Source organism: Eptatretus burgeri, chromosome 2 (genome assembly GCF_056783735.1).
Source record: "Eptatretus burgeri isolate ZD-2024b chromosome 2, Ebu_testis_v1, whole genome shotgun sequence".
NCBI classification, from domain to species: domain Eukaryota; kingdom Metazoa; phylum Chordata; class Myxini; order Myxiniformes; family Myxinidae; genus Eptatretus; species Eptatretus burgeri.
The window spans coordinates 65,857,145-65,881,028 of record NC_140962.1 but is presented as its reverse complement, the minus strand read 5'-3'; the positions used below and the strand labels follow the sequence as shown (position 1 = coordinate 65,881,028).

General features: G+C 42.7%; 1 protein-coding gene across 10 annotated transcripts in view; it reads left to right on the top strand.

Moving 5' to 3' along the window:
- The window catches only part of ADCK1 (aarF domain containing kinase 1), a 123,628-nt gene extending 111,155 nt beyond the window's left edge, over window positions 1-12,473 (top strand). For all 10 annotated transcript variants that reach the window (XM_085869592.1, XM_085869596.1, XM_085869590.1 and 7 more), the window contains 2 exons: window positions 8,141-8,334; window positions 10,742-12,473. In XM_085869592.1, coding sequence (XP_085725718.1) covers window positions 8,141-8,334; window positions 10,742-10,916 — 369 coding nt within the window. In that variant the 3' untranslated portion in view covers window positions 10,917-12,473. The remainder of the gene's footprint in view (window positions 1-8,140; window positions 8,335-10,741) is intronic.
- The last annotated feature ends 11,411 nt before the right edge of the window (window positions 12,474-23,884 follow it).

The window sequence follows — 23,884 nt, the reverse complement described above, 5'->3', positions numbered from 1 at the left end:
AGAAGAGAGAAGAGAGTAGAGAGAAGATAGAACAGAGTAGAGAGTAGAAGATACAAGATACTAGAGAGTGGAAGATACAAGATAGAAGAGAGTAGAAGATACAAGAGAGTAGAGAGAAGATAGAAGAGAATAGTAGAGAGTGGAGAAAAGATAGTAGAAAGTCGAGAGTGGATAGTAGATAGTAGATAGAAGAGAGCAGAGAGTAGAAGAGGAGTAGAGAGAAGACAGTAGAAAGTCGACAGCGGAAAGCGGAGAGCAGAGAGCAGAGAGCAGAGAGCAGAGAGCAGATCGAAGAGAATACAAGAGAGTAGATAGAAGAGAATACAAGATACTAGAGAGGAGAGAGCACAGAGCACAGAAGACAGAAGAGAATAGAAGAGAGAAGATAGTTGAGAATAGAAGAGAGTAGAGAGTGGAGAGTAGATAGAAGACAGAAGAGAGTACAAGATATCAGATACAATTGAGTGGAGAGTAGAGAGAAGAGAGAAGTCGAGAGTGGAGAGTAGATAGTAGAAAGAGAGAAGATCGTAGAGAGAAGAGAGCAGATTGAAGATAGAGAGTGGATTGAAGAGAATTCAAGATACAAGAGGGTAGAAGAGAGTCGAGAGTAGAGTTGAGAGTCGTAGAAGATAGTGGAGAGTAGATAGTAGAAATAGAGTAGATAGAAGAGAGTGGAGAGAAGAGAGAAGAGAGAAGAGAGCAGAGAGTAGATAGAAGAGAATACAAGATACAAGATAATACAAGATACAAGAGAGTAGTCGAGAGTAGAAGAAGATAGGAGAAAGAGAGAAGATAGTAGAGAGTCGAGAGTAGAAGATACAAGATGCAAGAGAGCAGAGAGCAGAGTAGAGAGTAGAAGAGTAGTTGAGAGAAGATAGTAGAAAGTCGAGAGCAGAGAGCAGATAGAAGAGAATACAAGACACAAGAGAGTCGAGAGTAGATAGAAGATAGAAGAGAATACAAGATACTAGAGAGTAGAGAGCACAGAAGACAGAAGAGAATAGAAGAGAGAAGATAGTAGAGAGTAGGAGAGAGAAGAGAGTACATAGAAGAGAGTAGAGAGTACAAGATACAAGAGAGTGGAGAGCAGAGAGCAGAAAGAGCAGATCGTAGAGAGTAGAGAGTACAAGATACAAGAGAGTGGAGAGCAGAGAGCAGAAAGAGCAGATCGTAGAGAGTAGAGAGAAGATAGAAGAGAATACAAGATACAAGAGAGTTGAGGGTCGAGGGTGGAAGATAGAGAGTAGAAGAAGATAGAGAGTAGAAGATAGTAGAGAGTAGTAGACGGAAGAGAGTAGAAGAAGATAGTGGAGAGTAGAGAGCAGAGAGCAGAGAGTAGAGAGTACAAGATACAAGATACTAGAGAGTAGAGGGTCGAGGGGAGAAGATAGAAGATAGTATATTGTAGAGAGTGGAGAGTAGTAGAGAGTAGAAGATACAAGATACAAGAGAGTAGAGAGCAGAGAGAAAATAGTAGAAAGTAGAGAGCAGAGAGCAGATAATACAAGATACAAGAGAGTAGAGGGTGGAGGGAAGAAGATAGAAGATAGTATAGAGTAGAGAGTAGAGAGTAGATAATAGTAGAGAGTGAAGAGTAGAGGGTAGTGGAGAGTAGAAAGAGAGTAGATAGAAGATAGAAGACAGAAGAGAGTGGAGAGTACAAGATACTAGATAGTAGAAAGAGAGAAGATACAAGATACCAGATACAAGATTCAAGAGAGTCGAGAGTGGTAGAAGATAGTAGAGAGTACAAGATACAAGACAGTAGAAGAAGATGATAGAGAGTAGAAGATACAAGATGCAAGAGTCGAGAGTAGAGGGTAGAGGATAGAAGGTAGAAGATAGTATAGAGTAGAGAGTAGATAGAAGATATAAGAGTACAAGATACTAGAGAGTAGAGGGTAGAAGACAGAAGATAGTGTAGAGAATAGTAGAGGGAAGATCGCAGAGAGTGGAGAGCAGAGAGTAGAAGAAGAGAGTAGATCGTAGAAAGAGAGAAGATACTAGATTGTCGAGAGTACAAGAGAGTAGAGAATAGATAGTTGAAAGAGAGTAGAGAGTAGAAGAAGATAGTAGAGAGTGGAGAGCAAATAGCAGAGAGCAGAGAGAATACAAGAGAGTCGAGAGTTCAAGATACAAGATACAAGATAGTAGAGAGTAGAAGAGAGTAGAGAGTAGTTGAAGAGAGGAGAGAGTGGAGAGTAGAAGATACAAGATACAAGAGAGTAGATAGTAGAAAGAGAGTAGAGAGTCGTAGACGGTAGAAGAAGATAGTGGAGAGTAGAATATACAAGATACAAGATAGTCGAGAGTAGATAGGAGAGAGCAGAGAGCAGAAGAGAGTCGAGAGTACAAGATACTAGAGAATAGAGGGTCGAGGGGAGAAGATAGAAGATAGAAGATCGTATAGAGTAGAGAAGAGATAGTATATTGTAGACAGTGGGGAGTAGTAGAGAGTAGATTGTCGAAAGAGAGAAGATAGTACAGAGTAGAGAGTAGAGAGCAGATGGAAGAGAGTGGAAGATACAAGAGAGTAGAGAGAAAATAGTAGAAAGTAGAGAGCAGAGAGCAGAGAGCAGAGAGCAGATAGAAGAGAATACAAGAGAGTAGAGAGTACAAGATACTAGAGAGTAGAGGGTAGAAGATACTATAGAGTAGAGAAAGTTTATAGTAGAGAGTAGAAGATACAAGATACCAGAGAGTCGAAGAGTAGAGAGAAGATAGTCGAAAGTAGAGAGCAGATAGAAGATAGAAGACAGTCGAGAGTACAAGATGCAAGATACAAGATAGTATTAGAGAGTAGAAGATAGTAGAGAGTGGAAGAAGAGAGTAGATAGCAGAGAGCAGATAGAAGATTCTAGAGAGTAGAGAGTAGAAGAAGATAGTAGAGAGTAGAGAGCAGATAGAAGAGAATACAAGAGAGTCGAGAGTACAGGGTAGAAGATAGAAGATCGTAGAGAGAGGAGAGTGGAGAGTCGTAGAGAGTAGAAGATAGGAGTGAGTGGAGAGTTGATTGTAGAAAGAGAATATTGTAGAGAGTAGAAGATACAACATACAAGAGAGTAGAACATCGTAGAGAGTAGAAGATACAAGATAGTAGAGAGTACAAGATACAAGAGAGTAGAGAGGAGAGAGTACAAGATACAAGATGCACGAGAGTAGAGGGTAGAAGATAGAAGAGAAGAGAAAGTATAGAGTAGATAGAAGATAGTAGAGAGTACAAGATACTAGAGAGTAGAGAGTAGTAGAGAGTAGAAGAAGATAGTCGAGAGTAGATTGCAGAGAATACAAGATATAAGAGAGTCGAGAGTACAAGATACTAGAGAGTAGAGGGTAGAAGATAGAAGATAGTGGAGAGAGAGTGGAGAGTTGATTGTAGAAAGAGAAGATAGTAGAGAGTAGAAGATACAAGAGAGTGGAAGATAGTAGAGAGTAGATCGTAGAAAGAGAGAAGACAGTGGAGAGTAGAAGATAGAAGAGAAGAGATAGTATAGAGCAGAGAGTAGATAGAAGAGAGTAGAAGATACAAGATACCCGAGAGTCGAAGAGTAGAGAGAAGATAGTAGAAAGTAGAGAGCAGATAGAAGATAGAAGACAGTAGAGAGTAGAAGACAGAAGAGAGTATTAGAGAGTAGAAGATAGTAGAGAGTACAAGATAGAAGATACAAGAGTCGTAGAGAGTAGAAGAAGATAGCAGAGAGAAGAAGATACAAGATACAAGAGAGTAGAGAGCAGATAGAAGAGAATACGAGAGTCGAGAGTACAAGATACTAGAGAGTAGAGGGTAGAAGATAGAACATAGTAGAGAGAGGAGAGTGGAGAGTCGTAGAGAGGAGAGTTGATTGTAGAAAGAGAAGATAGTAGATAGTAGAAAGAGAGAAGACAGAAGAGTCGAAGATACAAGATAGTAGAGAGTAGAAGAAGATAGTAGAGAGTACAAGATACTAGAGAGTAAAGAGGAGAGAGTACAAGATAGAAGAAAGAGAAGATGGTATAGAGTAGAGAGAAGATAGAAGATAGTTGAGAGTAGAGAGTGGAAGAGAGTGGAGAGTAGAAGAGAGTAGAAGAGAGTAGAAGAGAGTAGAAGATAGTGATAGCAGAGAGTAGAAAGAGAGAAGATAGTCTAGAGGATAGAAGATAGAAGATAGTGGAGAGTAGTAGATAGAAGAGAGTAAAGAGTCGAGAGTAGAAGATAGAAGAGTCGAGAGAAGAGTACAGAAAAGACCGAAGATATACACAGAAGACAGTAGAGAGTAGATAGAAGATATAAGATAGAAGATGGAGAGACAGAAAGGGAGGGGAGGGGAGAGAGGAGGGGGGGAGAGAGACAGCGAGAGCAGAAAGAGACGGAGAGAGTGAGTCGGGGGGGGGGGTGGTGGGGGAGAGAGAAAGGTGAGGACTGTTGGTGGGGTTCACAAAGAGAACATAGTCACCCTCTTCACAAAAGTGGCTGTCATTTTTTGCAGTTTTGAGAAAAACACAAAAAAAACTGCAGCAATTCTTCATCAATGAATATTTACTCACTATTTCTTGTGCACAGCGTTGTTGGAAGCTCAATGAAACACAAATCTTGTTACTTATTATGATTATGTCATGGCAATAGATGAATTGGACAGAAAATCTCAAAAACTGGAAAAAAAATGACAGGCACTTTTGTTGTGAGGCTGTTGATATGTTATGCTTCATGACCACACGCACACACGATTCAGTTTTCAGAAATTTTGATGTAAACAATGTAGAAATCAAGGAAATGACCAAATACCAAGATCTCAAAAATGAAGTGAAAAGACCCTGGAAGTTGAAGAGATCTGAAATTGCACCACTGATCACTGGAGGAACAGGAATGATTAATAAGCTTACGAAGATCTCAAAAACCATCCCCGTGAATATTACTACAAACGAATTTCAGTTGTACGCTATCTGGGGCTCAGTGACAATCCTCAAAAGAGCCCTCGGAACAAAACTTTACACCTTGGTCCGCGATACGTGACCGTCCTTCCCGAAACAGAGGTGAATAGGACTCCGTTCCACCTTCCAATAGCCTGGGAGGACTCCGTTCCACCTTCCGAAACCCGCATATGGAGATAAAACACACACACACACACACACACACACACACACACACACACACACACACACACACACACACACACACGTGGATACTTTGGAGACCTGGTGTGGGAGCATATAAAACCCATGCTATCTTCCTGGCAAAGGTCTGCCTGCATGCATGCATGCAGCAACCTCTGCACCCCTCTGGTCGGCTTACTCTGAATCTGGTTCATACATGCTACAGTCCCCTCAACAAAGGGGAAGGGGTGGGGAGCAGGGGGAGAGGGCGAGAGAGATAGAGGGGTAGAGAGAGGGAGTGAGGGGAGAGGGATTCTGTCAGATGTGACGTCCAGGTTAACGTCCATCCAAGAGACAGCACACACATTGATGAATCATCCTCCCTGTGAAACACCGGGATGACAGTTTTCGCTGGGTTGGGATTCAAACCCAGGCTACACAGAGGGAGCATGCGTACTTGTCAGCTTTCCTGCCACGATGTGGCAATTCATTACCTCATAACAACAGAAATTTTATTTTTTTTACTCATTTTGATCATACAATTTGTTTTGCTTTCCTACCTCCAGTATCAAACCGTGGAATCACTTGAAGAACATGCACCAATTTTTATTTGTTTGTATCTCTGCCAAAGTGACAGGTCTTATGGAAGATCGTACAAAAAGGGGAAACGTCGTGTAAAATATAATTTCATATTTTCAGCGAGCCAGCCACTGCCTGTTGCACCATAGAACAATGTGTGACCAATGCATTGAGTGGCCACTGACCTTTGTTCAAGTCGATCGATATGAAGTATTCAGTGACAGTGCGAATATAATAGAGCGCTCACCAAGTACTGTAAGCACTCCAATGAAACTGTTCTTAAGGAACAGCTGGCTTGTCAAGCAATGATCCATCACATTAAACACTTCTTCTCGGAGATACCCAAGCAATGTCCGAATTAAATAAATGAACACTTTTTTTTTTTTTTTTACAGCAGTCGGTACTGCTGCCAAGTTCAATTCTGGAGCTTAAGTTTTGTAATTCCACTTAGTTTAAGAGATACTTGTGATTGCATTTGCGGAAATGAAATAAAGCAACGAATGCTGGCATCTCCAGGCATTTATAAGCATTGCAATGTACCCAGCGATTCGTAGCTACGATGAACAGGCATTTGATGATATGACTGAGGAAAGTGAAAAATAAAACTTTATCGTCAAGAAAGCATTGTGGCCTATTTCAAGTCAAGGTATGGTTGAGCAGGCTCAAAAACATGCTGGCTTCAGACACTGTGAGGTAACCCATGAAATACCTTAAGTCCTTATAGAGTGAGGTGGCTGAGGATCACCTGATAAAGGATATAATTAAATAAAGCCATTAATTATCTTCAAAAGGGGTGTTTTAATTTACCCAAACACCTAATTTTCAGTCATGCACTTCCTTGGAGTTTTCTTTGTATGCATGCAAAGTTTCAGGCTACTGGATTTTATAGTTTTAGAGTTATGGAGGAGAGAGAGACGCGCGCGCACGCACACACACACACACGCACACGCACACACGCACACGCACGCACACGCACACACACACACCTAATGCATGCCATTTCTTCTTTGGTTCAAAATTTACATCAACACTCCTTGCTGATAGTTTCAAGTGAGTTGGCAATCTTACCCATTTTAAAGCTTGAAAGTTCTCAACCCATCCATTTCTGATGTAACACCAGCCAGTAACTTTACCAGACAAAACTCTACCTGAGCTCCAGATATTCCAAGTGAACCAGCTAAATATAAAGAACAACAAGTGGAGGTACATTCAAAGTACACCACCCCCATGCCAAATATATAAATAACAAATCCTGCAGCATGCAAAAGTGTCCCAGCAATATCACTATACAGCACATGGAGATGGAACTGGGAGGGAGTGGTGCACTTCTGAAGTGAATGTGTACAAATGATACTTACTCATGCCTGGTGTTGGCTTAATGGTGAGGGTGGTGGGGTTGACTCAGCCTGTCATCCTTCCGGTCGGCAAAGTGAGTACCAGCTTGCTGGGGTGATTGAGCCATTCGAGTGTCCTGTGTCGGAGTGGCGACCTGTCCAGGATTGTGCCCAATAGCCAAGTAGACTGCTTTGGCAGCACCAACGCTCTGCACAGAATATGGTCCCAATAGATGGATGGATACTTACTCGCCGTGCAGCACAGAGACGGAATTGGAAGGTAACACTGCACAATAATTGATTGATTAATTGCATTATTGAAATAAATAATGATCCTTAAATAATTGATTTCTTCATTAATTGGTTGATAGTATACCAAAACCACCACTGTTCATCTGAATCTGCAACTTAAAAAAAAAAAAAAATTCATCCAAAAATGAATAATTAATTGATTAATCAATAAATCAAAAATACCCTTTTCAGCCAAATCACTTGTTCACTGTTCTGTCCATATATCAGCTTCCTAGCTCAAAGGGTGCCTGAGATATTGCCCAGATGAGAAAGAAAATAAATAAGGAAGAAATAAATCGATAATTAAGTAATTAATGAATTAATTGATGAATTAAAAAAATACTATTTTTGCCAAAGCACATCTTCAAAAATGATTTTTGTCCCCAATTTTCAGCTTCCCAGCTTAAAGGATGGCTGAGATATTGCCCGGACAAAAACAAGAAAGCAAGAAGACAAACGGAGTAAAAACTGAGTACTCCCTTCGGTGCCTGGCGATGACATCATGTGTCACCTGAATATGGAATTGGGAAGGAGCGGTGTACAAAAATTAGTTGCATTTCTGGATTTTTCCATAAGCATATATCTTGTCTCTCATGAAGACTGTCAGGAAGAGGTAGAATTTAACTATCATTTCAATTTTGAATTGAGAGATTATCTCTGAACTTTATCTTTATGAGAAGAAGTGCATCATTTACACACATCACAAAACTAGTTATTAATATTATTTTAATTAAAAAAAATTGTTGTTAATTCCCAATACTGCGTTGCTAATATTGCAGATATATTAATGACAGTAAAAAAAAAAAAAACGGTCATTGCACAAGTCCAATCCCCTGTTTTTCTCTTTCCTCATATTTGTTTTGTAGTCTGCGGAGCTTCAGGCAGAAGCGGCACATTACCTCTCACAAATCTCCGGGCTGCTGGACCGCGTGCCCCGCCAGATGCTGCTGCTGATCAAAACAAATGACCTCCTGCGTGGAGTTGAGGCGACACTTCGGACTCGTGCCAGCGCCAGCTCCTTCCTTGTTATGGCACGCTCCTGTGTACAAGCTCTTGGCAGGTAGCATCGACTTTCCAGTCCAATTCTGTTTGGCAAAATAATTTTTGCAACCTATGTAGGGGTCTCATCACGATTTTGTAAAGAGTTGGTGAGTTTTAAAATTTTGACGGAAGTAATGATAATGGATTGTTACTGATGAAATTTAAGGTACAATCAAACATTCATGGTGTTCCATCAGAGAATTTGACCCAGTTATAAACTGTCATTCCGGTGTTTGGCAGGCAGGGTGATTCATTGATGCATCTGCCATCCCTTGGATTTGGGCATCCTGTCTGCCAGCACTTGTTGGTGGATGTTTTAAGAGATCCCATGATATCCTTCCTGAAGAGTAGGCAAGCTATCGCCGGTACCATGACCAAATTCCAAATTCATCCCTAAAGGCCCTGTCACACCTTGACGATTTAGCCAACGTATGCCTGACGTGTGCAAAATTGGGCTAAAACGCCAGCACATGTCGAATACATTATGGGTAAATTTGTATACGTTAAGAGCACGCTGGCATACGTCGTAGTTCGCCGAGCTGTTAGACAAATTTTCCATGCTTGAAATTGACATATGCCAGCATATGACTCACACGTTCTGCATAATGCTGGCCATAAGTTGTAGGCACGTTAGGCGATCATTGACACATGTCAACACACGTTACTTGTAAGTTACTCATCAGTCGAAACACGTCGAGGTAATGTTTCGCGTACCCGAAACTCATTTCTAACCTATAAGTAACGTGTTGTAGGCACGTTGCGCGATCGTTGACACACGTTACTTGTAAGGTACTCAAGTCGAAACTCGTCAAGGTAATGGTTGGCGTCAGTGTTCCAGACTCCATGGTTTTTTTTTATTATTTTTTTTTCTTCGGTACGACGGTGATGTTGACACTTAGATTTCTAGTGCGGTTGTTATTTAATTCAAAGGCTGCCGCTCAATGATTTAAATCATAACCGTCATACCGAAGAAAAAAAAGAAAAAAAAGAAACCAGGGAATCTGGAACACTGACGCTAACCATTGCCTTGACGAGTTTCCACTTATGAGTAACGTACAAGTAACGTATGTCGACGTGTGTCAACGATCGCGTAGCGTGCCTACAACTTATGCCAGCTTATGCGGAATGTGCGTCATACGTCGAAATTTTCAACATGCTGAAAATTTCGGCGTACAATGACGTATGCCAGCATGCTCTTAACGTATACAAAACTTCCCCATAGCATATTCGACGTGTGCCAGCTTGGTTCGGCAAATTTTTCATACGTAGGCATACGCTGGCTAAAACATCAAGGTGTGACAGCAGCTTAACCAGCAGAGGGCATTTCATCAGCGGCACAGCTGTGCCCTCAGCCAATGATGCTCCCTACCTCACAGCCTTGTGCTGCAGACGAATAAAGAAGATCAAAGAATTGGAAATTTTGATTTGAGATTATTTCTTAACTTTAACTTCAAGAGAAAACTGTGTTATGGAGACTGCCAATAAAAGGTGGAACTAAACCATCAGTGACAGGATTGAAAACGCAGTTCTGAATCAGTATCTTTACTTCTTGAAATCTTAATTTCTATGCAATTCCAGGTGTGCAGTTCCCTTGAATGTGGGACAAAAACCTTGGGATGGGATTGGCAGCACGGGCTATGTCGTATTATTTTTATTTTCTTCTCCTTGGATGAACAGCAACTGTTTCTCTTACCTACTCTTAACAATCGCAATCCTCCTTAACAACATAAAAGAACGACAGTTCATCACAATGTCGGAGTCATCTATTTGATACGCAAGCAGAAGAGAAAGGGGGGAAAGCTAAATTAAGAGAATGGAGAATAAAGTAACAGAGTATGCAGGGTAAATTGCCTTTGCCTTCCCATTTAGAATTTGATCAGAATGTCGGTGATAACTCGCCTATTTGCGAAAGACACCATGGAATCTTTAACGTCCACTAACTTGTGCGAGCAGACAGATCAGTCTGTGATCTTTCCATGTATTTTGTGATGCAACAACCTGCCTGCCAAGCACCAATGTGACAGCTTATAATCAGGCCAACAATCAAACTCAGAGCAGAAGGTTGTCGGTCAGCATGTCGATGGAAAATATTTCTCTCATACGCTGGCGATGTTTCCACACAGGTTAAACATCAGTGTCAACATGATAACTGGTTACCCTTTTACTAAGTCAACTTTCACAATAAACATTACACAATCATGTATAATGCACAATACATTCTGTATGAAATCTTGTGTACGAGCAATAACCTCGTATTGTACCAATACACCACCTAACAGACACTTAAAGATAGTGACCAACCCTATCAGAAACAAGTAGACTTTTTAAGTATTTATTTTTGTTGAGCTCTTTGATCACCAAGAAGTGTTAAGCTGCTGTTTTGTGAATAGTTAAAACTTTTGGCGTTTTTTTTATATCTTTTGCAGCAATGACCTTCGTGAGGCAGATTCTTGGCTGCAAAGGTTGAGAATTTCCTTCCAAACTGTATTCTCTCTCAGCCAAATCCAAATCTTTGAGGTGCTTTTGTGGCTGCAGAGCTGTCCATTGGTTCTCTGGCTGCACAAAACGCTCCACTGTGGACTTGCGACAGCACAAGGCTGAATGTGACAGAGTTCCTGCTTTTCAGGATTTTTATTTTGTCTCCTACATTTTGTTAGAAACATAAAATAATGTCTCCTTTGCATCTAGCTCATGATGCAGCAAAGTTGGGATTTATCGTAAAGCTTGTCAAATGCTGGTTTGCTTTGGTCAGAATAATTTATTTAACTGCTCTTCGACCTTATATGCTTATCAAAATTAGAGTGGTGTTTAGAAATGTGGAAGGTATGTCCATTTTGTCAATGGGCCCAATTGTGACAAACTACATTTGTACATAATTATGTGCTTTCTTGTGAGCATGAGAACTTTAACCAAAAAAAAAAGTTTTTTTTTTTTTTTACTGAGTAAATCATTACATTTGTGTATTTCCTTCTGAAAAATTATTTGGTTTTTGAGTGATGAAATTGTATTCTTTGTGAAAACCTTGAGATGCTTTCGGTTTATAACATATCCATGTGGTGGAGTGGGGAGTGGGGAGGGGTGGAGAGGGTTCATCATGTACCAATTTAGTTAGTGTGGGTTTAATTTTGACCAATCACGGTTTTCTCGCTGAGCTATGATGGTTCTCTCACACGATGAGCCTTTCACACACCGTGAATAATGGAGGAAGATATAGATATATATATATATATCCAGAAGTCTCATTCTCTCAATAGAATGCAGCCTGTGGCTGCTGGTTGCATCATTGGTTGACGCAGCTGTGCCGCTGATGGAGTGTCTCCCTTACCAGTACACTGGTACTCATTTTGCCGACCTCAGAAGCATGACAGGCTGAGTCAATCTCCTAGTGTATTTTAATTCAGCGGCTCAACGGGGCTTGAACTCAGGACCCTAAGATCCCAAGCCCCCACCAGGTTAGAAGTCTCATTAAGAGTAATAGTATTTGAGATGAGTTCTGTTTTCTTCGTTGTTCATATGAAGCACAAGCCTGCACAGTGGCATGCACGGTGCTGGTTAGGGAAGGAATTTGGAATTTGTTCATGGTGCCGGCGTTGGCTCGCTTAGGCCAAGGTCACATTTGCCACGGCGGCCGTGGGGTCTGCAAAATCTATGCCCATTAGGAATTATAGGGCGGCCGCAGTATTTCCACGGTCACACAATGTAGCAGTCACATATGTTTTTATTTTTCGGGGAGCTGCACGGCGTGTTTATAAATTGTGGAGACCGAAAACGTGGGGTTTCCGTACGGTCTTTGATTTGATGTCGCACGGTGACCTTAGGGCGTTCCTGCGGCAGCCATATAATTTAAGGTAGACGCAAGGTGCCTGCAGGAGGGCCCTAAGGCGAACATGCGGCCACACGGACGGTAACAAATGGGTGAATTTTTTTTTTTTTTTTTTTTTCGGCTTGTCGAATTGCTACGGCGAACGTAGAAATGAAAAAAAGTTGTAACTCCGCGTTATAATTCCACGGCGACCTTACGGCCTGTAAAATATAGCCAAACGGCGTAGGGCCACCGCAGAAACTCTGCGGCCGCCGCACGTTTGTCAATTCAGAGGGCGTACGGCCACTGTATCCTCGCCGTAGAGCAAATGTGACTTCGGCCTTACTCTTTAAAAAGGACATGATGGCATCTTTAACATCCACCAACAAATGCTGGCAGACGGAACATCGGTTTAACGTCCATCTCAGGGACAGCACACACATTGATGAATCACCCTGCAAAACACTGAGATGACCATTTAAAGCTGGGTCAGGATGCAAACCCAGGCTCGACAGCTTAGAGGTGAGTGTGCATACCTCTAGGCCATCCTGTCAGCCCGTGAGTTCTGTACAATATTAGCAAATTAAAGAAAATGGAATATATATATATTTTTTTTAATTTTTAAAGAAGCACATTACTTTGGCAAAGTTATTTGGAGATTGCCTTATTAAAGGTCAAATCTGATGTGATGGTTACATGATGCTGGGAATGCAGGTTCAAATCCAATATAGGTGTTTGCCCACTGTCTACAAATGCCATTGTAATTTGTGGTAAAGTATGGAGGCATGTGAAATGGCAAACATTATTTGCATCTCCAGCAGCAGCAGTCATTCCAATCAATCACAACCTGTTCAACCACGTGATGTGGACACAGACACTGACCAAAATGGAATGCGCCCTTATCAGGGTGACATTGACTTCGTTTCGTACAATCAAGCCATCAACAGCAAAGTACCAGAAATAATCATCTTTAAGCTTAATACAGGACTTTGTCATCGCAAGAACAGTAATCCACCAGATACTTCAGAAATTGTCAACATCTTTGCTTTTCAGGAGACATTTAAGGATCACCAACTACTGAATCATGATTGTACTGTCATCTTTTGCATAAATCACTGACAGCATGGTAGGGCAACTCGGATTAAAAACAATCTTGTTGCCGTCAAACTCTGCTCTTCTGGTGACACCTGCTTCATGGAATGGAATACAATTCTGATTGCTATCAAAGCTATTGTTTATGTCAACAAAGCTGCCCAATGCATCCTGACATATCCCTGCTTTGTCTCATTCTCAACCATTAGTTATTTTTGGTGGGAACTTCCAGCATCCATTAATGAAGCTGCAGAGGCCACCAGCACTTGCACATTGGACAAACCAAAGTAGTCCACACTGTCTATGATTCCAAGCAATTTGGCTCTTTCAGCAACAATCACTAGGACATGAGTACCCAAGCCTTTTATTTGCCGATTGCTGTCCACATCTTCTACTCTATAAATGGCAGTCCTTCTGTCTGTTTTTTTGTAACGAATTAGCTCCTAGACCAGTGAACCGGTCTTGATGAAACTTTACACATTTATAGAACTAACATTCAGCTCCAGGATGCGCAAATTGGCTCTCCATAAAAATGAATATATATATATAATTTCCATTAGAAAAAAAAAATAGCTTTCAAATAGTGCACCAGCGTATTAATCATAACAAAAGGCTTCATGGTTAAAAACGCTAGGGTTTTTTGAAATATAAAATGTTCGTATTCGTTGACTTTTTAAACATACACATTCTCCTCCTGTTATTTGAATTCTCGAACTGCACGCACACAGCAACAGCCAACTGCTGATCGATCTGCTCATGAAAGAGCCAGGCAAGCGGAGTCAGCTGCAGAGAGAAAGAGAAAGAGAAAGAGAGAGGTCTTACTGCTGATATATCTGCAGAGAGAGCGTCGCCGAACTGCAAATAGAGCGTCACACCGACGGGCGAGAGAAGCACAAAACTCGCGTTCCAGCTTTCTAGGTCCGGGTTTTGGCAGGACATCAAGGACAGTTGCCACTGCTGCGAGAAACATTGAGTGGCTCAAGGCCGCCTTCAACTATGACCTCTCTGAGGATTACAGCAGCATAAAGCCTTCTTTCCATAAATCTGAGGAATAAAAGAAGCCTTCCTAATTTTCTCCAAACAACAAATGCCTCCACCATATGGATGAGCTCGTTCTTCACGATTTAAATGAAGTTTATAATGACATCTGCTCTACTATTTTATGTGTTCCCAAAAATTATTCCAAGGTGTCTGTTGCCTATGTTTTGTATGGGTATCTCAAGCCACATGCCTGCATAGACCACAGCTCAAGCCAAACATCTCAACAGAGAACGTCTCTCCACTATGTGCTGGTGTCCCAGCATCACATCCTTCTCTCCTGGATTTGGTGAAATTTAAAGCTATCAGCATTATTGGAATCTTCCATGATAAGGCTGAAGCACAGGGTCTGTGTTTCACATATCAGTGGCCTCTGCATTTTTATCTTGCCAAAACAAAGTTTTTGCAAGATCTGTTACTTGGCAAGTTTTTTTTTGTTTTGTATGTCTGTACTTTTTTTTTTGTATACCTTGTCAAGCCCCGTACGAGAGCGAACACACAACTCACAGGAAGGGGGCATGAGACAAGAGGGGTGGGAGTGGAAGGGACAAAACAGTGGAGAACAGACATTAGGTGAACTGTGGAAGAGAGAGGGATGGGGATGGGATGGGGAACATGGTGAAGAGAAGATGGACATTACAGGGACTTTCAGGAAGGAAAGCAGGGGAATTGAAGTAAGTGGGCTTTGGTGGATTATCAGGGATAGAAAAGATCAAGGATTTGGATGGGGGAAGATAAGAGGTGGTGGTGAACAGCTGTTTTGAAAGCCTGGAGGGAAGAATGGGAAAGAATAGAGTGAGGAAGTTTATTCCAAAGGCAGGAAAAAAAGAGGAATGAAAGAGTGAAGATGAGCAGTGATTCGTGATTTTGGTAGTTTTACCAGAAGGGGGTTGTTGGCGGACCTTGAGCGCCCTGTGGAAATGTGGTGGGGACAAATCGTAGAGAGAGAGAGAGAGCGGGGGGGGGGGGGGGAGGCTGGAGAGGAGTCGGTAGAAGACAGAAAGACCACCGACCAACCTGCGGTGATTGAGTGAGAGGCCCAAAGACTCAGCTTCATTGCGGGAGATGCCGATGATCCTCAATGCCCTGGTTTCGACAGCGTGAAGCCGAGAAAGGTGGGAGGCAGGAGCACCAGCCCAGAGGGGAGAGCAGTACTCAATCACGCTACGGACAAAAGCTTTGTAAGTGGTCGGGAGCTCAAGAGGGCCAAGGAAGGACTTTGCACGACGGAGGATTCCCAGTCGGCGACTGGCTTTTGAGGCGAGGTTGGAAATATGACTTTCCCAGGAAAGGTCATGGCAGATAGTGAGACCCAGAAGCTTTAAAGAAAAGACTTCTTCCAGAGGATTGTTGAGAAAGTGGATGGGGGGTTTTTCTAAATGGTCCTTTCGAAGAGACGTAGTGAGAGTGCGAGATTTGTCTGGATTGAAAGACATGTTCCACGTGTTGGACCAGTTTGTGATTTTACCCAGATCTGCAGTGAGCGCAGAAGCTGCTGCTTGCTGGTCTGAGGATGACAGATGGTACGGCAGAGGGTGGAGTCGTCGGCAAAGAGAGAGAGCGGGGGGGGGGGGAAGGCTGGAGAGGAGTCGGTAGAAGACAGAAAGACCACCGACCAACCTGCAGTGATTGAGTGAGAGGCCCAAAGACTCAGCTTCATTGCGGGAGATGCCGATGATCCTCAATGCCCTGGTTTCGACAGCGTGAAGCCGAGAAAGGTGGGAGGCAGGAGCACCAGCCCAGAGGGGAGAGCAGTACTCAATCACGCTACGGACAAAAGCTTTGTAAGTGGTCGGGAGCTCAAGAGGGCCAAGGAAGGACTTTGCACGACGGAGGATTCCCAGTCGGCGACTGGCTTTTGAGGCGAGGTTGGAAATATGACTTTCCCAGGAAAGGTCATGGCAGATAGTGAGACCCAGAAGCTTTAAAGAAAAGACTTCTTCCAGAGGATTGTTGAGAAAGTGGATGGGGGGTTTTTCTAAATGGTCCTTTCGAAGAGACGTAGTGAGAGTGCGAGATTTGTCTGGATTGAAAGACATGTTCCACGTGTTGGACCAGTTTGTGATTTTACCCAGATCTGCAGTGAGCGCAGAAGCTGCTGCTTGCTGGTCTGAGGATGACAGATGGTACGGCAGAGGGTGGAGTCGTCGGCAAAGAGAAATAGAGGATTTTCCAGAGAGTCGGAGAGATCGTTGATGAAAACCAGAAAAAGAACAGGGCCCAGAACGCTACCTTGAGGAACTCCAGCCTGCACAGGAAGAGGGAATGAAAGAACTCCATTTGGGGCCACACGTTGACTGCGACAGGAGAGGAAGTCTGCAAGCCATGAGTGGAGATGGCCTTGAATACCATGGGAAGAGAGTTTGGTGAGTAGTGCAGGGTGCCAGACTGTCAAAAGCACGTGATATGTCCAGGGATACGGCTCGGACTTCCTGTCTGGCATTGAGGACCTCCATCCATTGATGGGAGAGCAGAAGCAGCATATCCAGGGTAGAGTGACCTGGTCTGAAACCAAATTGATGATCGGAAATCAAGCCATTGGAGAAGAGGAAGGATTTAATGTCTGAAGCGATGATGGATTCCATAACCTTGCTGATGATTGGGAGAAGGCTGATTGGTCTGTTGTTGCAGGGATCTGTTTTTGTACCTTTTTATGCAGGGCAGTGATGTTAGCAGATTTCCAAGCAGATTACCTTGGGCAAATGAGAGGGTGAATAGAACAGAGAGAGGGTGAGCAAGAGCAGAAGAGCAGGCTTTGAGGACACGTGGGCTGATGCCATCTGGACCGGTTGCAGAATCTGAGTCAAGGTTTGAAAGCAAGCTCTCCACTTTGTCAGGAGAAAAGGACACAGAGTTCAGGGACAGTTGGCTGCGACTGGTTAAGGTGGAAATAGAAAGTGATGAGTTTAGGACATAAGATTTAGCTGCAAACACCGAGTTTAGACATTCAGCTTTATCATGTGCGGTATCAGCAGTGCGGCCATTTGAGGTAAGGGAGGGGATGGAGGGGGAACATACACCAGAAACAGATTTGATTAAATGCCACCAGGATTTTGAGGAGGGAGAGAGGTTTGAGAGTTCAGACTTGAGATGAGAAAGATGGTTTTCTGGCTCTCCTGAGGGTAGATACACACTTGTTCCGAGCTTTGTGGAAGGAACTGAGATTGCCCTCAGTTGGGTTTGCTTTCCATGAGGCAAAGGCAAGTTGTTTCAGGACAACTGCTTCGCCACAAGCTTCACTAAACCAAGGGCGGGAGGAAGGGTAGGACAACTGAACACGAGAGGGGATAAATCTGTGCATGAGGGAGAGCAAGTTTCTTTCAAAGAATTCCCAGGATGAGTTGATGTTTGATAAAGTAGTGATCAGAGACCAGTCTGTAAGTTGATGGCTGCTCGGAGACCCTGCCAGTCGGCTTGAGTGAAATGCCAGACTCGACGGCGGTGAGGTGGTTCTCTGATAACAGCCAGAGAGATGTCCACTTTGACAAGGACGTGGTCAGAAGAACCGATTGGAGCGAAGGAAGAGCAGCAGATATTGTCAGGGAAATTTGTCAAAATAAGATCCAGAAGAGATGGAGTACCATTGATTGAGATCCGGGTCGGGAAGTTGACCGAGTCGCAGAAAGCTTTTGCTGAGGTGCCGTGACAGGTGAGAGAGGTACCCACACCGAGCCAACTGGCATGATGACAATTGAAATCACCACATAAGAGGAAGAGAGTTTGGAGGAGAAGATAGAAGATTGTCCATGTTTTCAGATAGTGAGGTGTAGATGGAGTCAGCCCGTAGCCAGAGGTATTCCTGGGGGTGAGGGGGAGTGAGAGCAGTGCATGGAGAGTGAGGAATAGAGTCTTTGATGAAGAGAGCAACTCCTCCACCAGGGCGAGGCTCAGGTCTGTCATTCCGGAGGAGGGAGTAACCGGGGAGAGATACTTGGGAGTCAGACACGTCTTGGGAGAGGAAAGTTTGTTCGGTGGATTATGTCTGGTTTGTCAGTGGCAACCTGTATGGAAAGATCTTCAAGGTTTGAGTGAAGGCCCTGGATATTTGAGGTCCACAGTTTTAATAAAGAGGTAGGGGAGGAGGCTTTGTGCGCAGGGGGTGGAGGGTAAGACAAGGGACGAGGGGGGGGGGCAAGGAGGGATGGTGAAAGAGTGTGGGGTATTGAAGAATAGCTAGGGGAGGAGGCCGAATGAGGAGGAGTAAAGGCTCTGTGGTGCTGGGGGAGAGGGGGAACAAGAGACAAGGAAGAAGGCAGTTGAGGATTTGAGGAGGAGTGAAGAGATGGAAGTGAGAGGGCAGTGGAGGGAGGCAGCTTGGTGGATGAGAGGGGGGGGCAACTTTGAGAAGGATGAGTGAGGGGGATGAAAGGGGAGGGGGGAATTTTTGAGAGAGGTGAGAGGGAGAAGAGTGGGATGGTTACTTTGAGAGTGAGGGGTGAGGGGTGGTGAGTTGGCACTGAAGTTGGAAAAAAAGGAATGGTTGATGGAAAGCGAACATCCATGGCAAACTGGTTTTTAAAAGTTTTAGGTCAGAGATGCGATTTAACACAATTCTTGATGGATGCAATGAAGGCGAATTCAGAGAATGGAGAGAAGAAACGCTGTAATAGTTGGATTTTTTAGGCAAGGAATGAAGGAAAGGTCGAAATTAGAGCAGTCTTAAAATAGCAGAAGAGTAGTGCATTATGAAACAGTAAAGAGTACTACATGTGTGAGAGAGGAAGATGAAGCATTATAAGATCGTTTTTGTTGTTAATATTAATGTTTGAGAGAGTTCAACAGATTAGGTCAAGGAAGTGTTGGGGAGGAAAAAAAAAAAAAAAAAAAAAAAACGAGGAAGAAGAAGAACAGAATCGGGAGAAGGTTAGCGTGTTGTTGTTGGGTATTTTTATGAGATAAGAAAGAGATTTGTTGGGAGAATGGGGGATGTTAGGAAAGTGGGGAGGATGAAAATTGAAGGTAATGGGGAGGATAGAAATTGAAGGTAATGGGGAGAAAAAAAAAAAATAAACCAATGTCACCCGCAGGGTGACCCGTATAATGCCAAAAGGTGACCACGTGTGACTTCTTTAAGGTCACACCGAGGTGAACAGAGCTGCTATCCACCAGGAGAGACTTCTTGAGGAATATCTGCCTACAAGAGATTCCGATGAGAATCGTTCTACAGAATAACCATGAAAAATATGCGTTTGCCTCATAACGTCACCAAATGACGTCATAATGTCTCAAGCTTGACATATCTAGAAAGCACTCAGAGGTGTTCAATTTGAGGTACTACACGATGTGGTTCCGAAAACTTGAAAATTTGACCTTGGGGTCAAATATGTTTGACCTGAGGCGCTAACCATGAAGGTCAAGGCCAATCGCCACCAAAAATTAATCAGCTGAGCGCCAGACCATGAACTATATTCCCATGAAGTTTGAAGACTATCCGATCAAAATTACTCAAAAAAATAAGGGTTTCGTCGACTCCCCTGATTTGCGACAGTGACCTTGACCTTTGACCTTGACCTTCAAAATTTTATGCGCTGAAAGGGACCTCTATAGGCCTCTGATATGCGAAGTTACAAAAATTTCCAATGACAACAATTTTGCTCTTCAGATTTTTTTATACGTGATTACAGACAAACAAACAAACAAACAAACAAAAAACATACAAGCTGACTAACATATCTTGCAAAAACTTCGTTTTGCCAAGATAAAAAAACAACATACAAGCTGACTGACATATCTTGCAAAAACTTCGTTTTGGCAAGATAAAAAACGATCGAACACCGAGTGGAACCGGTAGGCCTCAAGCCTAGGCCAAGGCCTAGGCCTCAAACACCTGGTAAGAACGTCGACAAAAATACTCACAAAATAGCATGATTTTTGAAACAAAACCGAACTAGGAACACAGTAACATGTAGGTGAGAAAATTAAACAGTTAAAACGGGACAGGACAGATTTGTTACAGAAAGTTATCTTATTCTATCGGATCTCATGATTTGCGGATTCGCCATTCACGGTTTATAAAATGCGACTTGCAGTTTTTTTTTTTTGTGGAAATATTCACGTTTTTTTTCACGTCTTTACGGTTTATTTCGTGTTTTCACGGTTTTTTGCGGGTGTATGTGGTTTTTCATGGGATTTTTTTTTATTTTCCCTTATGAATCACAAACCGCCGGGATCCTATCCCCCCTTTTTCCATTGAAATAATGCCACGAGATTCACGGACGATTCGACATTTGCGGCATTTTTCAGGAACGTATCCCCTGTGAATAGCAGGGTCGGATAGTATATTAAAAATGTAATGAAGTTGCATGCATAAGAAGCCTTCAAACCCATTGGATGGAGAGCTAGCTTGATTCCACCCACAATTGTCAGGAACAAAATCCTGTGCCTGCCATGTTGGTTTTCTGGTAAGTCCAAGATGTCTACAGAAGTGTTGTCACATTTTGAAAACATCTGCACTATATAACCATGATATCCAATATTATATGCACATCAGCAGTAGGCATGTTTTTGCTTCATGTACATAAGCCGGGGGGGGCGGGGGGGAGGGGGTTCCAGGAGCAATTGAAGTAGCGGTCTGGCCAATACACCGCCCAAATAAATGGATTAGCAATTTGTATAATAAATGAAGGCTTTCAAAAATGAAAAAAACAAACACAGAACTGTCAAAGCTGAATAGTATGAAAATACGGAAGTGTCACCCGTAGTCATCAATGAATGGATACTGCAGTGGTTACCAAGCAGCTTATAGAGCACTCACAAAGTGGCTCACTTGATGTTAAGCACACAAGCAAGCACTCCATTGAAACGGTTTATAAGGAATGGCTGGCTTGGCATGCGTTAACTAGCTTATTGGTAATGGAACACCCCAGGCAACAATTGCAGGATCACACAAAATGGTGCGAATTCCCAGCATTGCAATACAGCCCACTAACGGATTGCAGTGTGTATCCGAAGTGTACAACCACGATGTACTATACATGCACATAAGCAGTAGGCATGTTTTTACTTTATGTACGTAAACTGGATTATTTGCATTTAGAAATTTGAGGCAGCGGACTATTGCCAATTTACACCACCCCAATAAAGGGATGAGCTATTTGTATAATAAATGACGATTTTTGAACATAATTTTGCTTTTAGCCCAAGTTGTCATTGCTTCATGTACGCAAGCCAGGTTATTTGTATTTAGCGATTGGTTGTCAATTTACTCCACCCAAATAAACAGATGAGCAATTTGTATAATAAAATGAAGATTTTTGTTCGCAACATCAATGAATTACAATTGCAGGATCACACAACACGGTGATGATACCCGTCATTACAATACAGGCCACCGACGAGTCCTTCCAATTTGCATTGACGAGGGGAAACAAACAATGCTGTCAGATTTCTGAGAGCAGTGAAATGGAAATTCAATATACCATGTCACAGCACTGGTGATGTTAAATTTCTCCAAGATTTAAGCTGATGAAAGAACAATTGCAAAAGCATTACTTGTGTGTATGTACGTTACATGGCATGACAAATTAGCACGGTCTGTGTGAGACTTGTTACGCTTGATAATGGTATAAAGAATGGGAAACTTTAAAGCCAAGTTTGAATCGATCTGACATGGATGTTTTGGGATGAATGACAACTTTGTGGAAAATTCAAAACTTACAGAGCTATCCGACAGGGACACAAATGACCATTATTTTATAGAAGTTGGTGGATGCAAACATATTGTTGTAATTCTCATGCACGCTTGGGAGTGTGGGGGACATAATCAGTTGTTAGTGCTCTTATCGCTGAGAATTTATGCCGGACAGCTCAAACTTCAAAGAGGTCTGCTGAAGTTGCCCTCAACCAGGACCTGCACCCTACTTTTCTGCTCTTATATGCATGATGGCACCTTTAAGTTTCTCTCTGTAGTGTTCACTGCTGCCAAAGCAGCCACACAACAAGGATTATATTCGGTGGTTTGCCTTTACCTTCGCACTGGCAGACATGGTGGGAATTCGGCCAGGGTACTGGCAATAACTCAACTACTCTTCGTGAACACACCATGCGATCTCCAACATCTACAAATATACTCGCAGAAATTGCATCCAAATTGACGTCACAACCAAGGACAGTGCACTCATTGATTCAATACCCTGTCTGTAAACCAGGATCACAATTTGAAGTGAAGTCACTAACTGAACCCAGATTTGGCACAAAGGTGAGTTTTGTTGCCTCTGAGGTATCCTGCCAACCATTAAAAAGACAAATGCTAATATATATCTTCATCTTTCGTATGTAGCACAAGGCTGCGTGGAAGCATCATTGGCTGAAAGTGCGGCTGTGCCGCTGAAGCAACACCCTTTGTAGGTTCGGGCAGGAATTTGGAATTTGTCCATGGTGCTTGTCGGCACTTTTCATGAAGGACATCGTGGGATCTTTAATGTACAATCAACGAATACCGGCAGACAGGACGCCCGTTTAAAACAACGTAGCAGAACCTTCTAAATGTTTCGCTATGTCGAAGCTTTCCATCCATGGTGCGCAAGGAAGATTTAATAATTCTCGACACCACTACCGTGCTGACCGAGTTTTTGAAGAATTTCTTCCTCAGACAATGTCGGTAAAACGTTGGACAACAAACTCTTTGATGCCAGAGTGTCTCACGATGAAACGGGAACATACTGGTCATCACCTAGAACGAGTCCATTCTGTACAACAACATATGCGAGGAGGACTTGAGCCGAAAACAACGATCTTGTGGTTCATTCGGGACGCCGCCCGAAAGTTCTCACATCACGAGGAGAGCTTCCTCCAGTGAAACGCCTTCCGGCAGCATGAAGCACATGCTATACTTGTCTGTTAACACCTCATCGGTGTTGAGCGGCAGCACCTCGCCGATCTTTACTAATAGAGAAAAAAAAAAATCAAAGAAAAGTGTAACGGTTATAAGCTCAAATACAGAGGAGAAAGAAGAAGAAGAAAAAAAGAAAACCTTAATAACTAGGCGGGAAACCCACCATTTCACGAGCACTAACCACTTTAAGTGGTTAGCCCCAAAACATTCCATGCTGTCTCTTGCTCTCTCAATAGGATAAGACAAACCAAAAAGAAAAAGGTAAAGAGAAACAAAACGTAAGACAAGAATAGAGAAAAGGAGAAGCAACACAGGCTCCACACGTACCACCAGAGACTGAGCAACAGCGGCGTGCCAAGCGGGAGAGAGAGAGGAGAGAAGAGAGAGGAGAGAGGAGAGAAGAGAGACTGAATTTTGAAGCTCTTTTATTGTAAAGGTAAGAAAATCACACAAGTCATACAAATAATCACAAAAGTTCCAAACATATGTAATAGAACACCCCCCCCCCCGACCTTTGACACTATAATAAGAAATTTAATACACCAATATAAACTTTACAAAAACCTCCCTTTACACACCATTTTTGTGCAAAGGTTTGCAAATAATCTTTCATTTGACAAAAAGACAACTCCATACGTAACCTTGCCATGACAAGAGCCTTAAAGACTATTACATCACATACAATATCAGCATTTGTAAGGAGCTTTGCTTTTCTTGTCTTGTAGATTGCCAGTTTTGCAATAGAAATCAAGAAATTGACAAGAGCAGTCTCTGAGCTCTTTTTGCAACCAAGAGGTATTCCAA